Genomic DNA, 26857 nt, shown 5'->3' with positions numbered 1-26857 from the left:
AGTACACACCTAATTTGCAACTGATTTAAAGCAGCTTAAAGAATAAAATAAAAAATTAATCTGAAATTTACTCGGCAGCTGGTTGGAGGAGTTGCTGTAGAGAAGTGGATGAAGGAAAAAAAGATACAGGCCCTGTTCACACTTGGCATTAACATGCATCTTGGGTGATCCAATCGCAAATGGACAGCTCCAAGTACGTACATCCCCTTTTGCAGAGGAAGTCATTTGAGTAGGTGGTACTTCAGTGTGGCCCAGGACACATTTGCATACACACTGCTATGAGGTATGAACAGGGCCACAGAGAAGAGAGTGTATCCAATTCTTTGCCAGTCGCAATCTCTGTGCTATGGGAGGCTTCAAATTTAGGGAGTAGCTAACAGATTACAGGGCTGAATCTGGGACAGACTGTACCGCACACACACCATTCTTCGTTGTATCTATTCTTGCTGTCAGACTTAGCATTACCACACACAATCCCAGTCTCAGTGTTTCCCTTTAATTCTATTCCATTTGGATTTCAAATATGCTTTATTGGCATGAAATAACGCACAAAAAACACCCATTGTAAAGCTACAAAAGTTATGGTTATGGAAGTGATTTGCATGAAAGCTCAGGCAGTTCAGAAATGAAAAAAGGGCATCAACGGTCTTGTAAAACCATCAGAAAAAAGACAGTTTTATATAAAATAATACATTTGCTCCAAAGCTGTTTGAAAAATGAGAACATGAAACTGTCTACATGCATATGTGTTTGTTCACAAAAACATATTAAATTTTTAATCAGCTTTTTCTCCTGGGGTCCAGTGCAAAACTTGACCCCATTTGTTGTATGTGTGTGTGTGTGTGTGTGTGTGTGTGTGTGTGTGTGTGTGTGTGTGTGTGTGTGTGTGTGTGTGTGTGTGTCTCTGTGTCTGTGTGTGTGTGTGTATCAGTGTTTTCCTCTGAAGTTGAGCCAACATGTGGGATTTTGTCAGAGCCCTGCATGTTTGCCAGTCACCTCAATTGTAGTACAAATGCAGCAGCTGGGTGAGAAGCTAATATGTATAATGCACGAGGAAATCTCCTGCTAATGCATTTGCACTGTAGCCAGGATGGGTGAAAATGCTCTCAGACCTCTCGCCTCCCTGTATCCGACACCTCGCAGGACATGGCACCCATGTTTGCTTCCCTGATTCTCCGTCCGCGCCAAACGTATCATTTCTCACCTCACCTTCAGAGAGGTGTAAGTGTGTTTGTGTGTGTGTATGGGGGGGCAGCACAGATTTCTGAGTACAGTCTTTAAATCATTCATTTAACTGGTGGGAAAAAATAATAATGAAAATCAACTTGTTTGAAGGATTAACTTAATCCAGTGACATTTTGTTGACGCTAGCTTTACTCGGACTTGATTGAAGATATCGACAAAAGTGAGACTGCACTGGAAAAAAGTGGAATTATCTGTCCTCAGTCAAAGATGTTTTTAAGTAAGAAAGTTGTACATGCTAATATTAGACCAAATACCATCATAGAAATCCCCTCCCCTCCTCCATTTCTGTCAATACATCATGTCATTGTTAAAGCATTTTCAGTCTTAACAGAAGTAGAGCTTGGGAGTTCTTTCTCAACCTCAGAAACAACTGTTTGACAAAACAATCTCAAATCAAGCTCACTTAGTCATTTGTTCCAGAGCTAGTGAGATTTAAAATGGAATTCAAAAGAAGATTGTTTTAAGACAACATTGTTACTTTTGTCTTCTAGATAAATTTAAAATGTTAACGTCAAACCAAGAAGCCCCTAAACTGGAAACCTGCAAAAATGGGCTGGACTTTAATAGTGGCCTCCCAGTTTCTTTGCCTAAATCCCCTACTAAAGCCATCTAAACCTTATCTGCCTTTTTTTATCCATTCTAATGTAGTGTCTCTTTGGCCTTTATGCAAACCTTTAGAGCTTGGGAGCGTAACACAAACTGGATCCTGCACCCTGGCAAATGATTGCAACAAGTATATTTTACCGTTGAATAAATACAGTTTTAGTCTGAAAAGAATCTTTTTAAGGTGCGACCTGACTATTTCAGGAGGATCCTTGGCCTTGTCAGAAGGACACTATCCTTGGCTAAATGAAAAATTGTCTGGAGGAACCAAACCGTAGGTGAGGGTTGAGGAAAATTCATTTCAGAATTGAAAGGTTGCTTTATTGGATCAAAAGGTATATCAATCATTGTTTGTCAAGGAAATGTTGAAGTTGGGAGGTTTGGGTATACAAGATTAAAATTGGCAAATATTCAACTTAAATCATTAAGTATCTCATCAAAGAATAAGCAAAGATTATGAATTTTGGTTCTTGATAGTTTTCAATATGTGATGCTATGGACACACCAGTTGGTACCTAAAAGTATAGCGGTTCGATACTCAGCCCTACACAGGACATGACAACTAAACATCCCGTCATCAAACTTTATATGCTGTCTGGTGGTGTTCTATGCCTCCCATGCTGCTCTGCTCTCCCAGGTTTTAATTCCCAACAGGCCACAGCTCAATGAGCCGCCGTCGCACAGGGCACCCTCTCCCAGTGGAAACCAGAACCCAAGCAATTTACATATGTAATTGAGTGGAAAGCAATTGTGCTGGGAGCCGCTCGCTATAAGCAGCTACTGGTATGCTTGTGTACGTGTCTGTTTATGTGGGTAGACCTAGGTGTCAATGAAAAAAAATATTCTGATTTATTACAACAACCAGTTATAATAACATTGCACTCCCCAAAATAACTGTGGAGATTTGGGAACATGGCGACATCACTAGAATAAGGTGCAGTGGATTAAGATACACTAGTAGATACACTCAGTCAGGTTGTAAACAAGGACCCCAGGTTGTGGGCCATTTCCAGGTCATGGAACAATTGTTAATAGGCCATAAAGGACAGATATGAATCAGCAAAAGAATCTGAATAGTAAACTGTGTAACTTTACAGGCTATTTTTGAGCTAATTACCTGGAATTACCTGTGGCCTCTCTGTGCTGCATCTTCCATCATCACTCCCTGTCATTCCCAAAAGAATGGGATACAGATTTTGAACTTGTAGGTCAAGGTTCAGAGTTGAGTGCGTCATGAGCCACATATCTTGTCAATCTTCTTGTGATTCTATTACAGTAAAAAATAAGGTAGGATAAGGTAGGAACCCCTATTTTAACCAGAACATATAAACCAGTTTATTTAAAATTTAACATTGAGGCATATTCAGTTCAATGGGCACACCTTATGCACCTGCAGCTTTATGCACATGTATGTACATATTTCATACTCTCCAAGTGTGTCTGATATGCCGCTACATTTGTGCATGTGTGTGCATCATGTACAAGCTTTCTCCATTCTCAAGACCTGCAAGGCTTTTATCAGTCACATAAGCAAGCAGCATTAAATTGTGACATGCAATACAGAAATAATGTACGCAAGTGTTCTTATCCCCCTCTGACCCATAGACCTCCATGCTGTTCATGCTCTGAACGCACGCCAGCACACCTCGAAACTATTCTACGTTGCTAAGTAGATTGTGTGGTTTTATAATAGATTATAGGGCTGATACCTTCAGATGTGTGTCAACACAGCAGGACTTGTGTATCTTCAGGGAGCATCTGCCTTTCTCAGCATGACTGTGATCGAAAGATTATCAAACATCGCACGGATTCGCCATCCACTCTGGAAAGCCACACTGGTGTTTAAGCCGTTTGCGGATTAAAATGATCCGAGTTTTGTTTCTGTAAGTTCCCGTAATGTGTGACACCCCCACAGTCTCCAGAGCAGACACAGGAAGTTTGGAGCCTGCTTTTATCTGCTGTGCACAATAGCAGTACTGTGCTTCCCAAAGCTTGAGTTATTACTCGGAGGAAATCGTTACGGGGGAAGAATGTATCAAAGTCCTTTGATTGTGGAGGACCATATCTTGTGCTACAGGAGAGGAATTTTAGTGTCTGTCTGCTCTTCTCCACTACTCTTTTTTTTTGTCGCTTCTCAAAAAAGTTCAGAGTCTTATCTGTGAGTTGATGACTCAAACTCAGGCTCAACTTTAGTATGAAGATATGAACGCATGCCTACAGTTTGACAAGAGTGCCACTTGTTGGCAAGTCACGTTACTGCGTCAGAAGACTGAGAGTGCATCAGTTAGGGAGTCAGTGCATTTCTGGAAACTTATTTGGAACCCGACAAACTTGTATCCTTTTTACAAACCCACCAGCTCCATTTTTCAAAGTCTTTTTAATTATTTCCATGGTAACTATATAAAACTGAGGGGTTGCAAGATCTTTAACAAGTTAAACAAGGAGAAGAAAAATGCTTTCTGCCACACAAAATTATGTTGAAATGGTCACAGCTCAAGGACCAAACCTGTGATGGGGGGTCTCAAGTAGGCATTGCTTGGCTTAAAAGGGTCCCTAAACCATAAAGGGTTGGGAATTGGTGTTTTAAATCACATGCAAGCAAACCTCTTTCATCAGAGCAAAGAGTACACTGTAAAATGTTTCAGGCTTTTAGTTTTTAAATCAATTGAAAGTGCTTTCAGCTGCAGTCTCAATACTATACTGAAAATACAGTTATAAATGAAAAAGCTTAAAGGAATGTTTCAGTGACTTGGTATTGCACTTCCATAAAGTTGGGGCACTGGCAGACAGATTAAAGAAAGAATGGTCAAAATTCAGCCAACAGAGGCAGAGATATCCTGACTTTTAGTCTTAGTCAAGCTCCGAAAACACTGGAGCCCACATTTCCCATAATGCAACTGAAAAGGATATTTCAGTGTGTTTTCGAGTGGTTTTTTTAGCCCAAACATGAGAACCTGCTGAACCCATTTTATGAGAATTCATAAGCTGATCTGAAAACCTAAAAAAACAATGAAATATACATGATTATCATTGATCATTGAAGATTTTATTTATTCAGTTAATGCTTCACTTATATTTTTCTGTAAATTACATTTTACAACATGAAAGTCAAAATGCTGTTTCAAAGTCTTATTGACACTGCCAGGCAGCCTTTATTCATTCGTTGCTAAAAAGCAGAGAAGAGGGGGGAAAAAAATTGACCTCAGTGTCCTCTATGGTAGCTACGGCCCTGAACCTCATATACAAAGTCAATGGAGTGCCCCTTTGAAACCGTCAACATACTGTATCTTTTATTTATTTATTTACTTTTTGTAACTTGGATTGCAAACACTATAGCACTGACAGTGTGTTCGAAGCATCCCTGGCAAATTCAGAAGCAATCATAAGTTCAGCTGTTTCAGGCTGTCATGGGTCAGTGGGTATCATTTAATTATACGGACATATATGATTTATAACATCATTTATAACACATATACTCTAAATAACATCTTCCTCCTTCTTAACATATCCATAAGGTTACATTTTTAAAAATTCAGCACGTACAGTATATACACACATTTTTGCTGCGTGAATTAAACTGTTTTTTTTTTCTACTGTTCTTTGTCTCACAGTACATTGTCAGTCAGTGTTTGGTGATGTGGTGTGTGTCGGCGGCCTGTGCGTGCGCGCGCGCGCCTGTGTGTGTCTCCTGCGCATGTCCAGCTGTCAGAGCTCAACTAGGTTAAACTGAGTGATGTCCTTTAAATAGAAATATATTGGCGGAGACAGGCTGACCTGGTTGATGGTCCTGCTCCAGAGGGACATGTAGAGAAACCACAGTGAGACATGTGCATTAAGTAAGGGTTTATACTGTAGAAGTTAAAGATTTTGCTATTCGGACAAAAAAATGCTCCATTGCCAACAGCAGGATCTTCCCAATTCTTATCATTACCAGTGGCTTTAAATAGGCAGAAATGCAGGATTTCGACTGGGGGAGTGTTTGTTAAATCCCTAAATCCACTGGAAAAAAACTGAGCAAATATTCTAAAGGTGCCCTTGAGCAAGGTACTGAACCATGAGTTTTCTAGTGGAGCTGCTTGGCTTTCAACAGCGCAACACTGTGGGCAGCACCCATGTGCAAATACAGACATGCTCATTTCACATTCACAAAATAAAGAAAAAGAAAGAATGTTATATAAAGAAAAATAATACACTCCTCTGCACCTCTCCCCTCCTGCTCTTCTGACTTCGCCACTCCACTGCTTGTCCTTGTTGGCCTTCCTCTGGCAGCCAAACAAACGTTGAGCCTTTAATTGACTATGCTGCTTAGGAAGTGTCTTCAGAACAAGCACGAGTTACACACAAACACACTCAGCTCTCAAGTACTGCATCCAGCAAGATGTGAGGCATGCTATACACGCTGCGTAATTGTAGTCATGACGAGAACACTGAAAAGGAGCTGTGTGTGCACATACTTACAGTACCTGCTAGCTGGTGTGTCTCAAGGCAAAAAAAAATTCATTTTCATTTTATTTCTCTATTATAGCAACGAAATGACTCAGCTATAGCTTCAGAGTTGAATGTATGGCAAGGGTCACACTTGTGTGAGTGCGAACTTGATGTTGTAGCTTTTATTACTAGGAGAGAGAGAAAGGAAGGAGCAAGAATTTACAGAAATGTGTTTGGAAATCTCAGACAGATCAGGGACCGGAACAATGAAAAATAATTAAAGACACGAATACAGCTACAGTTATAATAGTAATTGAAAATATTACAGTATTAATCTGCCTGTAATAGATTGTTTGAGCAATATAACTGAAAAAAGATAACATTCCAGGAATATTCAGGTCCAATGTTCCCTCTTACTGATTGTTTTTTTTTTTTTTAAACTTGATGAAACATTAATCTTTAAACTTGGACACAAATTGTACGGAATGCATCACTGTTATTTGGTTGTTTTGGCGCTGCCTGGTGATGATGGGGCCCTCAGCAGCTATTGCTTATGTCTTGGGCCAGGTGTGGGGGAGTCCAGTTTAGTGAAGTGATGTTTCACCCGGGTTCAGGCACCAGCACTCAAAGACAAAGCCTGTCTTCTCTAAATGCTAGAGTACTAAATTCCCCCAACCTGTGGCTATTTCCCCGTTGAGAAACGATAGCAAAAACTGTACTTTTGACATGGTTATGGTTCCTTGGGGAGTCAAGGACGAAACGGTGTATAGATCAAGAGTTTTTGTGAATAAGTGAAAGCACAGGAGCGCAAATGAGGCTAAAATTGCCCAAAAGAAAGCATTTCTTTTTTAATGTCTATCACGGAGTTCTTTCTACTGCTTATTTGTGTGCATGCATAACATGCATAATTAATGTTTTAAATAATCATTACAGACAGCACTTTCCTTTTATGCACATATGCCTCTTTACTTCTTTGCATCCATCAATCTAAAACCTTAGCAACTGAATGAAACAGATGTTTAGAATTATTTGGTTCACTGAAGAAACAGTTGAAAAGGTCCCTTTGCTATAAGAAGTGCTTCTGTACAGACAAGCTGCAAACATCATCATGATGATAATAAACAACAACACCTAGAAAGCCTCATTGGACAGCTTCCCACCTCTCATGAACTCCTAATGAATGTGACTGGTTCAATAGTTCCTATCGATCACCCCTATTGGTAGCCTTACTCCTGAGTGCCCAGGACATAATTGTGATTGGTAGGTTGGCAGGTCCTGGTGTGCCCTGTGTTTAATACCTTCACTTGATGAGCTATAAAACTCTGAATAGATAATCAATACAGTGTTGCCACGGTCTAAGCAGCCTGTAAGACTGATAGAAAGTTCTTATGGCCTGGAGAATGGCCTTGAATAAATGTCCGTGGATGGCCATGCATGCATTTATATTCATCAGTTTTTTCAGTGCCAGCAGGGGAATTAATATAGACAAGAAATGATATGAGTAGGATAGCGTCTCTGCGTGTCTTCCACAGACTGCTGACTGAGTGACGAATACGTTACAAGACATTACCGTCTGTTTCACCTGTGACCTCTATTTTCTTCCCATCCCTTTTCCTGTCTGTCTCTCTTACAGGTAGTGCTGGTGGGTTCCTCCATAAATGAAAGGGATCAGATGCTGTTTATCAGCACCGATGAAGGTTCCTCCTTCCAGCGACAGTCCATCGCCTTCACCCCAGACACACTCATCTTCCACCCCAAGGAAGAAGACAAGATCCTTGCCTACTGCAAGGAGGGCAGGGTGGGTATCATGGTGCTGCAGAAACATCACAATAAATAGTTGATTCTGTAGCTGAAAGAAGGAACAGCAACACAGCACTGATGTTACACCAGCAAGACATCTCTGCTGGCAGTGCAGCAATGCATTAAATTTCAATCTACACCTGCACCAGCAGAAAACGAACCTCAGAGAAAACTTGATGTGTGATTTACCATACAACAATACAGCTAGAGGGCAAATCTTCTTATGCAAGCGAAATAAACAGAACAGTGGCTATATCCAAACAAACACACACACACACACACACACACACACACACACACACACACACACACACACACACACACACACACACACACTTGGATATCGCATTTCACATTGAAAACATGTTGCAATCTCACCTCGCTTTCAGCAGGAAACTCTTAATAATAAGGCTGGATTCAGTTACAGCATATACAACAGCGTAAGTCCGTTTGTATACACTTTTCTACCTTGATTTCAACAGTGTCACTTTTAGTCAGTGTTTCATATGCACAGAACATTCTGCTCTTAAAGGAAGATTCTGATTAATTACAACTTCTTTTGAAGTTGTGTTCATGTTAAGTAATATGATAAAGAAATGCACTCATTTTATTGTGATGTAATTTAAGGCTACTTAATGGTCTGGTCCCAGAACACATACGCAGCGCGATCTCATCGGCATCCCGAATGACAGCCACAGAGATGGTGGGTAAAGAGACTGACAAGGCTGATACGCTGGCTCAAAGACTTGGCAGCCCACTGGGATTTGTCCCGATATGCCCAATGGCCAGTCCGACTATGGATGAGAAAAAGAATGTGTTTTGAGTGTGGGGGCAGGACTCTGGGGTGACGTTACTTTCTGATTTGTTGAGTGAGTATTTTGGTACATTCTATTTTGGTATAGTATGGTATATAGTATTTGGAAGCAGACATTTTTGAAAATCTCCATCCAGAAAACCGCCCATTTCCAAGCCCAGGGAAATGTGCTTCGAACTGGAGATCTGAATGGAAGAACAGGAATTGAACCTGAGGACAAATGACCCACATGGCAACAACCATGTGTTTGGTCAGTCTCCTCTGTTTACCAGACCGACCATCACCCAACGAAACAACCTTGACACTGAAATAAATCAAAGTGGCAGGGAGGTAGTCTATCTCTGTCAGGCCTTAGGCCTATACATAGTTAATGGTAGGTTCAGAGGGGACTCTTTAGGGAGATTCACATACTCCTCTGCTCTTGGCTCTAGTGTAGTAGACTACTCACTGACATGGACCCCTCTACTATCAGTGCATTCACTGTCAGACAGCAATCCTCCCTTTCAGACCACAACCAAATAAATGTGTTCTTTAAACTATCAGGTCATATGAGTGACAAAAAAAGGGAGCCCAGTAAGCTGTAGAAATTCAATCCTACTTACAGATGGGCCCTGGACAGTGGAGACAAAATCATTATGGCCTTAAACTCACATGACCTGATGAGTGACATATCAATATATGAAAAAAATCAATATGTCTGTTCTAGAGATGTTGTAAACAAGGCTACTGACAGTACGAGTGCGATATTTCAGAAGGAAACTATTAAAGCTGACCTCTTTAAACAAAAACAGAAGCCTGATAAACAGCAAAATGTTGACAAATGGTTTGATCTAGAATGCAAGGTGATCAGAAAAGACCTGAGAAAAATATCAAATGACAAGCACCGCAAACCAAACAACCCAGCTTTGCTGATCAGGTACAATGAAATTTTAAATAAATATAAAAGTAAAATTAGGAACAAAAAACCAAATAATACCCACAAAAAACTTAAAGAAATTGAGAATGTCATTAACCAAAATCAAGTTTGGGATATGTTGAACAACTTCAATACAAAGCAACAACTGACATTACAAAATCCAAAAAGCTGACATCTGGAGAGTACATTTTGAATATCTGTACAAAGACATACCAATAAATCAAATTAATTATTGATCAATATATTATAAAAGAAAATCACCAAATATTAGAAAAAAAACAATTAAAGACAGACCCCCCCGATTTCCCAATTACTTGTGAAGAATTGACCACACAAATTAATTCTCTCCAGTCAAGGAAAGCCTGTGGTCCAGACAGCATTTAAAATTAATTTAAAAAAACAGCAACCCATAGATGCAGGGTGCAGTGTTGAAGATGTTCAATATCATATTACAGTCAGGATATTTTCCTGATATCTGGTGCATGGGGCTCCTTTAACTCATTTATAAGAGTGGGGATAAATCAGACCCAAGTAGCTACCGTGGCCTCTGTGTCAGTAGTTATCTAGGTAAATTATTTTGTAGCATTCTACAGAAAAAAATACTATACTTCTTTGACAAACACTCCACCTTGAGTAAAAATCAAATTGGCTTCCTACCAAAACACAGCACCACCAATTATCTACATACTCTTCACACTTCAATTAACAAACGTACACCTAACAAAGAAAAGGTAAGATATTTGCATGTTTTATTGATTTCAAACAAGCTTTCGACTCTATTTGGCATGAATGACTCAGGTACGTACTTGTGGTATAGGTGGCAAAATATATGATCTGATTAAATCACTGTATTTGGAAAAAAGGTGTGCTGTTGAAATTGGAGACAAACAAACTGAATTCTTCACCCAGAGAAGAGGTGTTCGTTAAGGTTGCAATTTAAGTGTGACATTATTATGTATGTATATATAAATGAACTTGCTGTCCAGATGGATCAATTTGCTGCTCCTATGTCAGTTGGTGCTGAGACTAACTATCCCTTCTCAAACACACTGACCAGTCTCACAAAAACACTGCTTTCCAAACACCAATCAGAGGAAACCATATTATAACACAATTTTTTTTTTCAGACACCTGTTTGAAACTCTGGAAAGAACTTCCGTCCCTAAACAGAGATTATGAATTGGTAGAATATCTCTTGACTGTCAAAGATAGAAAGCAGAGGCAGATCCTGAACAAGTATAAACTCAGTGACCATAAACTGGCAATCGAACAAGGAAGATGCAAAAAGTCATGGCATCTGGAAGAAAACAGACATGGGGTCACTGTTTGACAGGTGGGGTTGAGACAAAGAAAATAGCCCTAGGAGAAGGAGACAGGGCATATCTTGCTGCCCAATATATGTCAGCATGCCACAACCTGAGGTATACACATATAATAGACCTATAAATATATAATTAATATATAGATCTTGATGTTGTTCTTTTGTACTTTTTTCAGTTATTGTGTACATGGTTAATTGTATTTTAATGCACTGGCAACATTGTTTTTGAAACTTTCATGCCATTAAGCAGTTTTGAATTTGACTTTGAATTTGAATATCTCGATGGCTTCAACTGGAAGGAACGCCAGGCTGCAGCAAACAAAAAATGAACCTGCTTGACATTATTATGTATGAAACTGCCGATCAGATTTATTTACTTCTTAGTCGAAGGTGCCGAAACACCGTTCCGGATCATTCAGGACCACTTTAACCCCTGGGTAAAATAACTTGCAACTGGACACATTAGATAATTTTCAGTAGTTAGCAGGGATTGTAGCTAAGCTACCTGAATGCTACTGAGAAATGTACCAAAACTAGTAGCAATGCTGCTTCCAAAAGGGATTGCCTCACTGCGGTGTTTTGAAATCCCATCTAAATAAAATTGGCAGTGTTAATAAAAGTGTTAAAATGGGCTAATTATTACTGACAATTATACTGCGAAGGAGGATTCTTAAGTGTTTGTTACACACTTGTACAGCAGATTCTGCTACATAGCTCTCCAAGTCATGCACTGCTGTTTTCCATCCGGCCCTCTCGGCTACAAATTGGAGTTTATTGCTTCCATAATTCTAATATGTCAGTCTAGTTCCAGCAAACATTAAGGCTAAGGCATCACATTGCTGTCTTATGTATTACTTATGTCTTGTTGCCGGGAGACCCTGAGATGATTCAATTGGTGAGACATTAAAGCCTGCAGCACTGAAGAAGAGGAGCTGCAGGATGAAAACACAAACTGTCGGTACACACACTTATTTGACAGCTTCATATCAATATATCTAATATTTTTGAGGCATTAATACACATCAAATTAAACATCTGCATTTGATTTACACTGCATTTGATTGTTTTACAGCAGTAGTTCCCAATCTGGGAGTCAAGGACATGCCAAGGGGTTTCAAGATTAAAGGGACAAAAAAAGAAAAAAAAAACTCCCCGTTACACAAACTTATGTTTATTTTTTCTCATGTTTCTCTATCTTTTGCTTTGTTCTTGCGAAATACTAGACTGTTTTACCTCTTTGAGCCTCTAAAAATATGTCAATTGAAACAATCTGCGAAGGAAAAATAACTCTTTGGTTGAATTGCTTACATGTTATGTCCAGACACACTAAGACCATAACCTGCGATTAGGGGCCACAAGTAGACAGTTGTTCATGTTAAGGGACAACAAGCCAAAAAGGTTGGAAAACGCTGCTTTGCTTTGTAACGTACAGGTTTCACTGTTTCTGGCACTAGCAAAGGATGAACTAAATGTTTTGTTTTGTCATTACAATGAGCAAAGTATCTTATTATCAAACAGCATAGAGAAACAAACCTCTGTTCAAACAGTGAAGCCATGAAAATATTGAACTACTCCTTATGATACAGCTTGTTCCTTCACACCTGTCTAACTTTCAGTTATTAGTGTTGTCAGTAAGATCCATTTCTCCTTATCATTACAGATAAATTCCCAATATAAAGGCATCATTTCTATGAGGTTTGTTACTTTTGTACAAGCTTAGTTTGTTGTTATTTTAGAAAGCAAAAAAATAATAATTTGTAAAGAACAGAAAACCAACAGAGTGAGAAAACTTTATCCTCATAGTGTCTATGACACAAACAATATAATCATATTCTATGTTTAAAATCCTACCACTGACTTTTGTTGCGTGTCACCCCCATTCTGTTTCTCCGTGTTTCCTGTCACTTGCTACTGTCGACTGTCAAATAAAGGTTAAACGCAATGAAAGTAATAAAAAAGCATGTTCCGATTAAGTCTTTAAAATGTCAAATTCAATAATTAATTGATCTCTGTCAGTATTTCACAACTCTGAATGCAAAGACAAGTACACTGTCTCAGGGTTCACACATACATCTACACACACTCTAATTGAAAAGTGTACTGTCAAGTGGAAATTGAGCTAGAAAGATAGAGGTGGGACATTAGGTCCAATAGTTCATAAGTTTGACCCAGCTCAACTCCTCCTCAACTTTAATAATTTACACATAATTAAACAAGAAATTCAATTAGGGTTTAATCTGTTCCATATGGGCAGGCTGCAGATGGAAGCAAGGAATCCATTCAATCAGAACAAAAAAATCATTTAGCTAGAGGATGATGGGAGGACGTGTAGCAGAACATGTGAATTAATGAGGTTTGCGAGGGTAGGGACAGATTTCTATCAGTCAGCCTTGGCCTTTCTTTTCCACAGTTAGATGTGCATTTGGAACGTTATTGAGGAATGGGTTTGATTGCTGATGATTTTCTGATGACCCTGAGCAAGAAAGGCTGTTATGAGCGGTATGTAGACAAAATGTACTGCCTTAAAAAACACCGATGAATGTGCTACAGAATGCTATCAGAGCAGGGGCGTCCCTCTCTGTCTTCAAGAATCTCCTAAGGACTCATCTCTTCCCAGAGCACCTCCTCTCCCAACACCTCTAACATCCTAACATGCCCAACTCGGACTTACTGTGCATTTCTTTACCTGATCTCCTTGCACTTTGGCTAAATGAACAGATTTAGTGCTTAATACTTACTTCAAGGTCTCCTACTATGCCGAAGCTTTAGGGTTGTTCCTAAAGTCGCTTTGGATAATAGCGTCTGCCAAATAAGTAAATGTAAATATCTCTGTCAATGACAAGCATTGAGAAAATGTCTCACAGTTTCATAAAAATGTTTGTTTTTGTATGGTAATTTGTGTGGTGAAATCATTTTACCAGCTCCAATGTGCTTTTCAAACATCAAGGATACCTTGTGCTCGGGAATCAATAGACTTTCATTTTGGGTGCGATCAATACCATACAAGCTTAGGCAACACACACACACACTATACTACAAATGCACATTCCCTCTCACTGCGCATAAAATATAAGCCATAGGCACACTCTCTAATACACAAACACACAAAACCTGCTATGATTAATAATTAATTGAACTCACTCTTAACTTGGTGAACCATGAAATTCAGTAGCTTGATTGAGTGAACTTTTTTTTCCAGACTCTTGATTTATCCTCCATTGTACAGGATACAACTAGAAATAGGACTTGGGTTGGCGCTTTAATTTGATGCTATGTGTTTTGAGTGTGGGTTTTTTTCTGTCTAATTGGGGTCTTCTCTCTGTTTTGTATCCAGCTCTTTGCTTCTACAGACCTGGGCCGCAAATGGACTTTGCTTCAGGAGCGGGTGACCAAGGAGAGAGTCTTCTGGTCAGTTAAACTTTATTTTCTCATTATTGATTTAGAAGGACATCAAGACCTCAGCTCAATGTTTGGAGTGTCTAACTTGAATACTAGAACGCAGAGGTTTTATACTTCTTAGAACTTCAACTACTATACTTCAAAGATTATACAATACAAGTTGTCCTTCTTGGTATCTGCAAGACCTTGGTACATATACATGGCCTTCATAGCTAAAGTCGATAAAAGGTAGGTGAAAGTTATAGAGCAACATTTTCAGTAATACACTTTTTCCTTGCTTTCATGGAGTGAGCACCTCTAAAGCTCCCCAGTTCACACATGTATCTCATTTGTCTAATCTGTACATAAACAGAAATGTTTAAGCAACAGTAATTGGTAATTGGTTGGTTTAGGTTTTAGAAGATATCCAATAGTGATGTCATAGTGCACTGAGTCCCTTGACTCCCTACACGTCTAGATCACTGCAGCAAGGAAGGAAGTTAAATTACTATAAACAGGGAGTGTTAAGTTACTCTTTAGTACAGAGGTGGATTCGGGACGCGGTTAGCCTAGTTTAGCATAAAGACTGTAAGCAGGGGGAAACAGCAAACCTATCTCTCTCCAAAGTGAAAAAATACACTTACCAACAACTTTAAACCTCACCAGTTAACTTTTTACTTTGTTTGTTTACATAAAAAGAAATATTAAAGCTACAGTATGTTACTTTTTTCTAGCATTTTTTTAGATGAAATATGCTCCAAAACATATATTAATGTGGAGAGTTGCTGTTGAAAGGCTTCTATGACCCAGACTCATTGAACAGCCTGGCAGCGCTGCAAAGATATTCCCTTCTAAAGTTTGTGAGTGAGCCTCGCCCTTCTAACCAATCAGAGAAGGCCAAAGTCACGGGTGGGAGCTCATGGCTGTCAGTCAATATGTGAACACTTGCTTCTGGTCTACTGTTCCTCTTTCACTGAGGCTTAAAGCTAGTATTAGCTGCTGGAAGCTAGCAAGCTCCTGATCCCTGCATTAGCTGAGACAGCGACCACGCCAGGTCGTGTAGGTGGAAAGCAGGGCAGAGCATAACAGAGCAGGGAGAGGGAGGGGTGGGAGGAGTGGAGTGGTTTGCCTTCGAGTCTCAAGTTACTATCATTTTTTTTAATGAAGAACTTGTATATTGTAGCAGTCAGATAACAAGTGTAGTTTTATTGGGCATTACATGCTGGAAATATTTCTTTGTAAACAAAAGCCTGACACAGTGAAAAAAAGTTTTATTTCGACAGGACTTGTTTTCCAAAATGCATCAGGCTTGTTTAGATGTTCCTTTGCAAACTTTTGACACTGAGTTTTGTGGTGAGGACACAGGAAAGGTTTTCTTCTGATGACTCTTCCATGAAGGTCGCATCCGTGCAGGTGTGGCTCCACAGTAGAACAGTGCACCACCACTCCAGAGTCTGATCAATCTTCCTGAAGGTCTTTTGCAGTCAAACAGGGGTTTTGATTTGCCTTTCTAGAAATCCTCCGAGCAGTTCTCTCTGAAAGTTTTCTTGGTCTTCCAGACCTCAATTTGACTTCCACCATTCCTGTTAACTGTCATTTCTTAATTCCATTACGAACTGAGGAAACGTCTACCTGAAAACACTTTGCTATCTTCTTATAGCTTTTCCTGATTTGTGGGCATCAATTATTTTATTTTCAGAGTGTTAGGCAGCTGCTTAGATGAGCCCATGGCTGCTGATTGTTGGGACGTGGTTTGAGGAGTCAGAGTATTTATAAAGCTTTGAAATTTGCATTTCTTGGCCTTTCCTAACGTTGACTTTGAACAAGCCATGCCGCTAACAAGCTAATGAAGGTCTGAGACCTCAGTAAAAGTTTTCTGAACGCTCAAATCTCTCTGGATGCCCGAACCCGTTTCCTGTTTTTCCCATTAACTTGTACCAAACAAAATTAATACACTAATCGTGCTTAGAATGTTAGAATAATGTTTCACCTTTAACTTCATGCCTTTTGGGGATCAGTTCATTTTCTGCCCACTGAACTATTCACAGTAATAGAAATTATGACCAGGGGTGCCCAAACATTTTCATGCCACTGTATATACCAGATGCTAATAAATCAAATTAATAAAAAAAATTCTACATCAATTTTTTTTAAACTAGAAATTTGAATAGGATTTTGGTCGTAAGCAATGGAGTTTATGCAGCAGAACCGTTTTTTTGGCTGCAGTGGCAGAGGAGGTATATGGACACATGTAATATTTCACATCTTGAGAGCTATCTCTTCAGATCCTTCCCCTCCCCACGCTCGCCTTGATGTTATCTTGTATCATGTATCTCTCCCTCTTTGTCTCCTTCCTTCCATCCTCTGCTTCCTCTCTTAACTTTGTTTCTTCCTGCTCCTTCCTGTCCAATATGCGTTATTGTAAGATGATCTACTCAAATGTGCTACATTTAAATACAATTGAGTACACTCTTTCTCATCTTCTGAAGGTCAGGAAGGTGTTTCCTCTCACTGTCGATAGTAAATGAGCTGGTTCGCATCCCAGACACATCTGATTTATACCACCAACTCTAACGCACAAATCATCCACACACTGTGCTGTAAAAAATTAGAAAGTGGGGGAGAGAAAGGAGGGGGCCAGGAAGGAAAGAGGGCCTTCCTACTTTAGACTAAAGTTACATACTCTCAATCATAACTGGGATCTGAATGTGCAACGTAAACCTTGACTCCTGTAATGAAGAGAGTTATTTTAATCTGACTTTAAATCATGGTTTAAGGGAACAGTTTAACATTTTGGGAAATACACCTATTTGTTTTCTTTCTGAGAGTGAGATGAGAGGATCAATCTCATGTCTTTGGGTTCATCCTCTTGGGACTATGGACATCTTTACCAAAGTTCATGGCAATCTATCCAGTATTTGTTGTGGTATTTAATTGTAGACCAAAGCAGTAGACCAACTAGCTTCGAAAAAACGGTTTGAGGCGACTTTTGCTTTGTGACACGGTGCTTTATCATGCTGGAAATAGCCATTAGAAGATGGTAAATTGTGGCCACAAATGGTCAGCAACAATACCTAGATAGGCTGTGGTATTCAAATGATGATTGATTGCTATTAACAGGCCCCAAAGCGTGCCAAGAAAACATTATCCACACCATTACACCACCTGCAGCAGCCTGGTTGTATTGACACAAGGCAGGTTGGGTCCATGAATTCATGCTGTTGATGACAAATTCTGATCTTACCATCTACTGCCTCAGCAGAAATCCAGATTCATCAGAACAGGCTGCGTTTTTGAGTCTTCATCTGTCCAGTTTTGACGAGGCTGTGCCCCCTGCAGCCTCAGATTTCTGTTCTTGGCTAACAGGAGTGGAATTAGACATGGTTCTCTGCAACGGTTCAGTGTGTTGTGTATTCAGTGGTTGTCTGAGTTACCGTTAGTCCCAACCAGCCTGGCCAGTCTCCTCTGACCTCTCTCATCAATTTTTTCTTACACTGAATCGTAACCAAAATGTGTGTCAGCGTCAGTTGGGTCTGAAGACTACAAGTCTGAAGATGAAAAAATGGTACATTGGTGCTATGGAGTTAGAAAGAAGTGACCTGTTTAGCCTTCTCCTCATCTCTGCTTAAGGTTAGTGGCTCAAGGTTACGTTAGACACTACTAGCATAACAAACCTGAATCTATGATTGAATTGTTGCGGGTTCATTTGCATTGGACGTAATATAGGCACCATGTTTTGACAAGGAAGAAAAAATTTGTGTCAGTATCTGTGGTTCTGCTGCATTGATTGATCCTTTTTTTTAAACTGTACATCATGAGTCCAACAATGTGATAAGACTGCAATGCTAAATCTGTGGAGTACTCTTTTACATAAGCAAGATGTTGATTAGCAAGCTTTAGAGCTGTTGCTTTTCAACTTTGAACAACAACTATGCTAAGCTAGATATACCATGTTCCAACTCTAGCTCCATGCAAAAAGCTGAACTATTTTTACATGCACAGTGGATCAATGACTATCTAAGTATGTCGCTCATACTGACAAACCCACAAAGAATTATCACTAACTGCAGTTTCCTTTCAGCTTCATATAGCTTTTTACCAAGTTTCAGCCTATTGTTTTGGTTTTATGACCAAAAACTTTACTGTTTTGGCAGAGAAAGACTCTAATACTTCAGTGGAAAAATTCTGATAATCCCAATGTACATTACAGTACCTGCCAAGCACCAAAAAGTAGACAGACAAAGTTAAGGATGAGCTGGTGAACATAATGAAACATTAAGCAACTAAAGAGATAGACTTATTTCTCAGGAGTTTGACCAAGCCAAGCTATGGCTAAAAGGAGAGTGAATACTGGACGTAGATTCATCAGGCAGTCAGAGACACGACTACTAATGAAAGCTGATCTTGCTCCATGAGTGAGCGTGTGAACATAGGAAACTGTCAGCTAACTCTTTAGCCAAAACAACTTAATGCCAATGATATCAATCTTCTCATGTCACTCTTGGAAATAAAACAAAATAAGCATATTTCCTAAACTGTTAAACCATTCCTTCAAGGTTCACCAACATTTTACTTTTCACATCTGGATTTCATTATACCCTAAATTTGAATCCAGCAAAAGTTTTTTATATGGTCTGGCTAAAGCTGGATCAAGGAAGTAGGACATCAAATGCTTATTTTACAATGTACACTTAATCCCTACTACTCTGAAACTTAACCGCATACTGTTGTATTTTATTTGGCTCAGATAAAACAGCTTGGAGCAAACGCACACTCAGGTATTTAGGCCTGCACATACTGTAAGGTTACGACCTGTTCTGAGACTCCAGTAAAAAAGTAGTTATGTGTGGACATGCCTGTGCATACATGTGTGTGGTCAGAGGAGACAGAGTTAGCTTGTCGTTTGCTCCTAAAAGCAACAAGAAGACAGGAGTCTGGCAGGCAGCGCACATAAATCACATAAAAAACATTACATCAAAACCATTCTATCGTTGGGGTGGTCTGGCCAAATGTGTTCAGGTGGACCTTGTTTTTGTGATCCCGGGCAGTAAAGTTTTTCTTTGTCGTCCTGCATGAAAAGTAATAGCCGTTTTGAAATTGAACTGGCATCTCAAAGAATGACAACTAAACACAAAAGCAAATGTCTGATGACAGACAATAAATATGAAATGAAATGAAATGAAAAGCATATGGATTAAAGCGTAATCGAATGACAATGAAACCAGAACTGGGATGACACGGAATTCCAGCTCAGGGAGGATGTTTTTGCAGCATGTTGCATGTTCATCCTCTTTCTCCTCTACAGCAATTCTCCTTTCTTTATTTATCAAACCCCCTATCTCTCTAGCAGTCATGTCTGTTGTTCATTTCATTTCCCCTGCCTCCCTTCAGCCCTCTCAGTCTGTCTATTTTCACTTCCCTGACCAAAGCAGGAGGAAATCCCAAACATTTAGGCTGTGATGAAGCTCTAACTGGACCAAAACGTTTGTAGAATGAATATATGATGTATTGCTGGTGCAGAGTGTGCTTTCACCTTTAGTCTTATGTATTTGCATTTCAAGCATGCAGCTGACACGTTTAGCTCAAGTAACCTGCACTGAGCGTGAAGGCTGAGGTTCAAAGCTTTGTTCTCAAGGATGCTTCAGCAGGAAACATGGGAACCGATGGTTATGAGTATTTTAACAGGCAACAGCTAGTTAACCTGCAGAAAAATGAATGATGAGTTTTTTTCTAGTCCTTTTCTTTCTCTGTTACCCAGGATTCTTTCTCATTACCTAACTGCTCTTTTTTGTTCAAACAATTATATTACCAAGTCAACCTTTAGATTACCCTTACCAATAGCAACTGGCCTAAGCCCTTGCATATATAGGCTACATATATTTTATAGACAAAACACTGATCACAACAACAGACATTCACTTCATCTTGCAGTTGCAATTATTTTCTAACACAAGAGAAATAGCCAAGTATATTAAGTTGCTAGGTTTTAATGTGCTGCTACTTTCCCTTACTATTTCCAGTTTGGAAAACTTTAAAGTAATGGAAGGGGAGTACTGGTAAGTAACAGTACTTTTTTTTTGCTGGACCGCAACAGCGGGGACAGCCCTATAAACGTGAATGTCTGTGCCTGACTGACTGAGTGAGTCTATGATGAAGTTACACCATTGATCAGCCAAATGCCACATGACTGAGTGCTGAAGTTACACCATTGTCAGCCGGCCAAGTGTTGGAGTTTCCCCATTGCCCGGTTGTTGCTCTTAAATTGAATTGGTGCAAACAGTTTCTATTGCGTCATCATGGGGGCGTTTACAGACGGTGGTGCCAACTGATTGTGATTTGTGATTTTGTCAGATGACGTCTCGGTTATAAAATCAGGATTTTAGCAGTGCAGATCAGCAACTTGGAAGTCACTGCTGGTTAACATGTAGTTTTAATGGGCCCCGTCTCACTCTCTATTTCATAATCGTTCCGTTATCTGACAACAGAAACACAAAATTCAGCTGGATTAAATTACTGTATATGTGAGCACAGATAGTAGGAGAGAAGCAAACAGGTAAACAACGGTCTAGCCATACACTAGGTTTTGACTGAGTCTTGTTAAGTTGTTAGGTAAATATTGTCATGGGGCGAAAACTAGTGACTCCAAAAATTAACATTTCACGGAACCTGAAAAATTACCTGTTTTCACATTAGTTTTTCACCCTATTAGATTTTAGGGATTTGCTTGTTAATTGTTAATTGCATGCTAAATGCATTAGCAATTTGGGGTCAGTACTAAAGGAACTTTGACATGTGGATGGGGGAGCTGGGGAATGAATCGCCATCCTTGTGATCAGTGAACAGTCTGCTTTATCTCCTAAGCCCTCCACTTTAACAGTTTAACAAGGATCATTCCTCAGTATCAGTTACTTTTAATGCAAACTATAAACACTTGAATGTAGGACTGTTACTTAAATCCCAGTAAACAAGGTACTTTTTCCACCAATGACTAGGCAAGTGAAACTTTTGAAATTACGTTTGTATTGGACAATTGCGCACCTCTCAATTTAAATGCAATGGCAACTTTCAATGCCAATGCAAATAGTACTTATGAAGCAAAGTGGTAAGAAAGGTTGTCCTAGTACCCAACCCTTACCCATTCCTTAACTGCAGTTTATTTACCATAAGTACGATCTTTCGCCATCCTTAACTACATTGAACATGCCATGAACAGATTATGTAGACAGCGAAAATACCAAAAATGTTGGCATTGCATGTAAAAACTGTCATTGAATGAAATCAATAACTTTGAAGAATCACCCGATATCAGCGCTCTTCTCTAGCGATGCACTTGATCTTTCTACATGGTAGGGGACTATTAAACGGTTTTGTTGGCTAATAGGGAGCATTACCTGATTTGTGTAGGTTTTTGTCTTACATTGTTGGAACTAGACTCCTAAACCTTCATGGAAGTCATCTGAATTTGTCTTCGTACCATCAGCTGCTATGAACTCTAACTATGTAAAACTCTATTATAAAGTGGATAACCTAAATCTTTATGGATATTGTCACCTCTTAAAACCATAACCTGGTAAAAACTTGAATTTCTATTGGTTTGATGGAGCAATACACCACTAAACACTCATATGTATTTCTTGAAGTTCTTGAATGTCATGGATCAGCAGGCTAACTGATCATACAGATCAACTAAGGAGGACTGAATCACCATCCTGCACCATGAGTAGTAGATCCTGTAGCCTTTCCTATGATCCAGCTTCTCTCCCTTGTTCCTCTCTTCCTTCCTTCCTCCCTCATCCCTCCATGGCCTGCTAATTGCTCCTAAAGTCTCTTTATGGGCAAAGTAATGAGGTTTTAAATCTCCACTCTATCTTTACCCAGCTAAGGAAACTGAAATACAAAGTCCCAATCAGATTAACTACTCAGTTTACCACTCACTAAAGGGCACACAGAGCGAGCGTACTGTAGAGTATGTCAGTAAACTTCTAAGAAGGAATAGGGTTATAAAAATTTTTAGAGATTTTTAAGCATGCTAGGCTAGGCTGAGTACATCTTTCCAGGAAGAGAGATATCTAAATCAAAGGGGCCCAAAGGATACACTATGTTTACACTCAGATATTGCGATCTAGGATGTAATCACTGTACATTTTAATCTAACATTCAGTTTGAAATATTTTATTTCTCAAAAACCTAGCTGCCACTGGGGTGAGATTAATTTGTGGACCTGTGATGAAATTAGTTCAAGAATTTTTAAGATACGTCTACCTTCTGTCAAGATATTGAAACTGCAAACAAAGTGCAAGTATCCCTGACCACTGGAACAGAACTGCATTTTCTTATGTAAATTATGTAAATTTTCAAGAATAGATATGGATCTGTATCTCCAGAGAAGAAAATTGATATTAAATGATTCTACAAACCCCCCATTTCATTCAATGACAGGTTTTTTAAGTTAAACACCAACGTTTTAAAAATTCCTCTTTGTTTAATATCTGTATATGGCAACTACAATACAGTTAAAGTTTGGTAAAGATTGTAGTTATGACAAATAAACTATGATTAAGGTATGGTTAGTGTTAGGTAACTAAAGAAGTTGGTTAGGGAAAGATTGCTGTTACTGTTAGTTGCAGGTTTGACAAGAACGCAGGGCTCCCAGTTGAAAATCACTGCATGCCCATCTACCACCCCAACATCCACACCCTATCTAATCACTTTGGGAGATAAAGGACACTTCCTGCATTGGCATTTAGACTGCACATTGGTCTTGGACTTAAATCCTGAGGTTCAGAATTGTCCAATATGAACGCATTAGGAATAGTGGACTAAAAATTGAGACCAATGACATTCTACATTCAAGATCTCAATTTCTTCACTGTGGTAGTTAGATACCTTATCTAAAATGCAAAGTAATGGTATGGGGTTTTAGTCTAACTTCTGATTAAATGTAAAAATCTTTTGTGTTCCAGGTCTGTATCTGGTGTGGATGTGGACCCTGATCTGGTGCACATGGAAATGCAAGATACGAGTGGAGGTACAGTGATGTTCCTGCTCATTTATCTCATGATGCTCTTAGGGCTTGGTCGCACTAGCACAGCAAAATCTTGGAGCAAAATCTATTGACTTTAATGGATTTGCTACAATTTGCTTGCAGATGCAAACTAAATTCTTCTGAAACTTTTTTGAAGAGTTCAACTTTGTTGATGTTGACCAATTACAAACCAACCAAACAAGCTTCAGCAAGCTTCAAGAACAAATTTATTCTACTTTGCCTTTTCTGGTGTGACCAAGCATTTAAAAGGGCACTTGTGGATTTTTTTTTTTGCTTTTTTTTTATTTAAAAAACAAATTTAATGTGTACATTAACTGTTTATCACCAAAATGAAATGTGTGTCTTCATGGGGCCTAGTGAATGTGTTGAATGCATTTCCTTTCACAGAAAACATTGGCAGAGCAGACCTTTGGAAAAATCCAGCAGTCTCCTTCTTTCTTTCCATTGTGGGCACATTGCTATATTAGCTGGCATGTCACCGCCATCAACTTTCAATTGGAGGACTGTGTAGTACATCAACCTCCTGCACTTCACAAGATACAAACAAAACAGGGATCCACTCCGAAAAACACAGCTCCATAGCACAACTAATGGTTAAAAACTCCACAGCGTACCTTTAAGGTGTGTTGATATTGAACACAAAGCAAATTTTTAGCTTGCCCTATTTGACACAAACAGACAATGTAGCAACCTGACAATTGTTAGCTGAAGATAGCTAGCTGCCTTGTTTCTCCATACATTCATGGAGCCATGAAGCCTTCGCATAAACATGCATTTTTTTTCTCTTTAAAACCTTTTTCCACTCACTTGGAACCTTCATATGAATTTACAGCAGTCAGAGTAAATGTGCAACTGTTTTGTGTCTTTTCACGTCTTTGCATGACTATATGCATTTGTGCCACTACTGAAAATTGCTTTACATTCACTCTTAACACACCTTCATAATGACCTGTAATCCCCTTGGTTTTTTCACATTTAAATGTGTTTTATCTGGTGCAAAACACATAGTACTAGAACTGTATGTGTTTAATAGGAATCTGGTCTTCTTTAAGGCAAAAGTGTCTAAAACTGAGAAGATAAAGAGCGAAACCTCATTGACTGTGTGTCCAGTTTTCACATATCTTGGCCAGTTATGTCAGAATCTTGATTCAGATCAATTCTGGAAACAAGAATTACTTCTCTACTTGACTTGTTGTGGTAGAGAATTACAACACGCTCTCACCCCTCAAGGCAGTAATAGTCTTAACGTTGCCTCCGGTGTAAATGCAGGTAATGGAAAAGATGAATGGTTGACCTTGCTGTGGCTGGGGTGTGGTGTTTGTGTGTGGAGCATCAATGGGGAATTAATGGTTAAATTATGGAGGGGAGTCAGGGGGCCCCACGGCAACAACAGCAAATCTGGATTATCATATCAGCTGAATGACAGACAGGAAGGTTTGTGCTTAACTCACCACTTAGGGCCAAGAGGGTAATAGAAGTCGTGAGTGTATTTGAGATTGAGTTTGTCAATGTGTGCTTGTAATGCATGTGTGTGCTCTGGACTTCACCTCATATGTGTCTTCCAACCTATAATCCCCCCCGCAAAGTTAGAGTATAGTGACAGACAGTGAATGGCAAAGTGAAGGATTTGCTTTTTTATATTTGCAATACTGTACTCTATTCCTCCATACAACTCCCCTCTAGAAAAAATACAAACACTTCAAGAATCCCTTGAGGAGACACACAGTCTTTTAACCATAGAGAGATGCTGCCTACAATGTGAAAGCTGTCAGCCCAAACAAGGCTGCCTGTGTTTGTGGAGGGTGAACAGGAGAGGATGTCTATCTGGCCCAGCTGCCCAGGCTTGAGAGCGCTTCCTGGGGCTAAGCAGCGCCACATGGTCCCACCTTCTTCCTCCTCCATCTCATTCTCCTCCCTTTTCTCCCCCTTGCCTCTGTGCGCAGATAGATAGATAGTTGAGGAGGGCTGGGGCGATCAGGCATGCCAAACCAATCTGTTCACCCTGTACCCCCCCTCCCCACGTGGCATGGCCAAGGTTAAACGGTGGTAAGCTACAAAGAAGAACATAGAGTCGCAGGAGTCTCTGCAGAGGAGCCATGCCCATGCTGTGTCGGGGGGGGGGCGTAGCCCAGGACTGCTAGCTGATGAGTGAGACAGTACTCCAGAGCATGGGGGTGGTCAATTGATGGAGGAACCATGTGTACAGGGAGGCTGGCAGGGAGTGTGTTTGTGTGTGTGGCAATATGGAGATTGATGTGCAGGAAAGTGAACCTTGTTCATACACCAGTACACACACACGTGCACACATTCACACACTTTACCGTAAGGCTTGTAGAGACAGACCAGGACATTCATGTGTAAACAAACACACACAAATACACAGCACAAACTCTCCAGTTCTCCCAATAATACAGGAATTTAAATGATGCATGCCATGCAGTCAACATAATGTAATAAATTATTCAAGAATTCACTCTTCTTTATTTTCAAAGTCACCATTAATTCTTACAGTTTTCTTTGTCGTATCACCTCAGCTGCACAGGTGCAGGAAACGTGTGTGTGCTCTGGATGTCAGTGGTTGCAGGTGTGTGAGGACAGCAAGCGGCATGAAGAAGTGTCTGTGCCACAAGCTGGAATTGAACACTTAGTCCAAACTAATAGTCTTTTAATGAGTTCTCCGCCATATGTTGCTTTGATTAAATGTCCGGGCTTTTCAATAAATTAGTCCGTCCATGTGGTAGAGCAGACACCCCTTGAACAAAGAAGAAGCTGCAAAATTGCAGCGCCGATGGAGAGGATAGACTCATTGATATGATGTGGACTTGTTTCAACTTGGAGTTGAATTGATTTGAGTTTATTGTGTTTGATTATATTTCCTGGTGCTTGTATTCTAATGAGAAACTATGTTATCACACAGATATTTAAATGTTAAGAGCGTAGGGTCTCCCGAAGTGAGCTCCTTTAGTGTCGAGTTCTCTCCCTGATGTCATACATTAGTGTGTGTGTGTGTGTGTGTGTGTGTGTGTGTGTGTGTGTGTGTGTGTGTGTGTGTGTGTGTGTGTGTGTGTGTGTGTGTACATATATTTGTTAACACTTGCTAACTTTACTTGCAAACATTTTTACAAAAAAACTGAAGATAAAGTAATGTTTACCCGCGGACTTGATAAATGTTGTATAACGTATAATCCGCAACACCGATTCCATCGTTACAACAGCATAGTCATGTCAAACTCACCTCTCTGCTGTTCTGAGTTGACCTTTGGAACAGGAATAGTTTCCATTTCAGTTATTACTTCCAGTCACCTC

General features: G+C 39.7%; 1 protein-coding gene across 4 annotated transcripts in view; it reads left to right on the top strand.

Annotated features, from left to right (window-relative positions):
- sorcs2 (sortilin-related VPS10 domain containing receptor 2) overlaps positions 1–26857 on the top strand; it is a 305555-nt gene that overhangs the window by 226274 nt on the left and 52424 nt on the right. For all 4 annotated transcript variants that reach the window (XM_040140283.1, XM_040140282.1, XM_040140281.1 and 1 more), the window contains exons 4-6: positions 7910–8074; positions 14462–14535; positions 23469–23533. In XM_040140283.1, coding sequence (XP_039996217.1) covers positions 7910–8074; positions 14462–14535; positions 23469–23533 — 304 coding nt within the window. The remainder of the gene's footprint in view (positions 1–7909; positions 8075–14461; positions 14536–23468; positions 23534–26857) is intronic.

This window comes from Xiphias gladius, chromosome 12 (genome assembly GCF_016859285.1).
Source record: "Xiphias gladius isolate SHS-SW01 ecotype Sanya breed wild chromosome 12, ASM1685928v1, whole genome shotgun sequence".
NCBI classification, from domain to species: domain Eukaryota; kingdom Metazoa; phylum Chordata; class Actinopteri; order Istiophoriformes; family Xiphiidae; genus Xiphias; species Xiphias gladius.
Note: the sequence above shows the minus strand (reverse complement) of the source record. Positions and strands in the feature narration are given on the sequence as shown.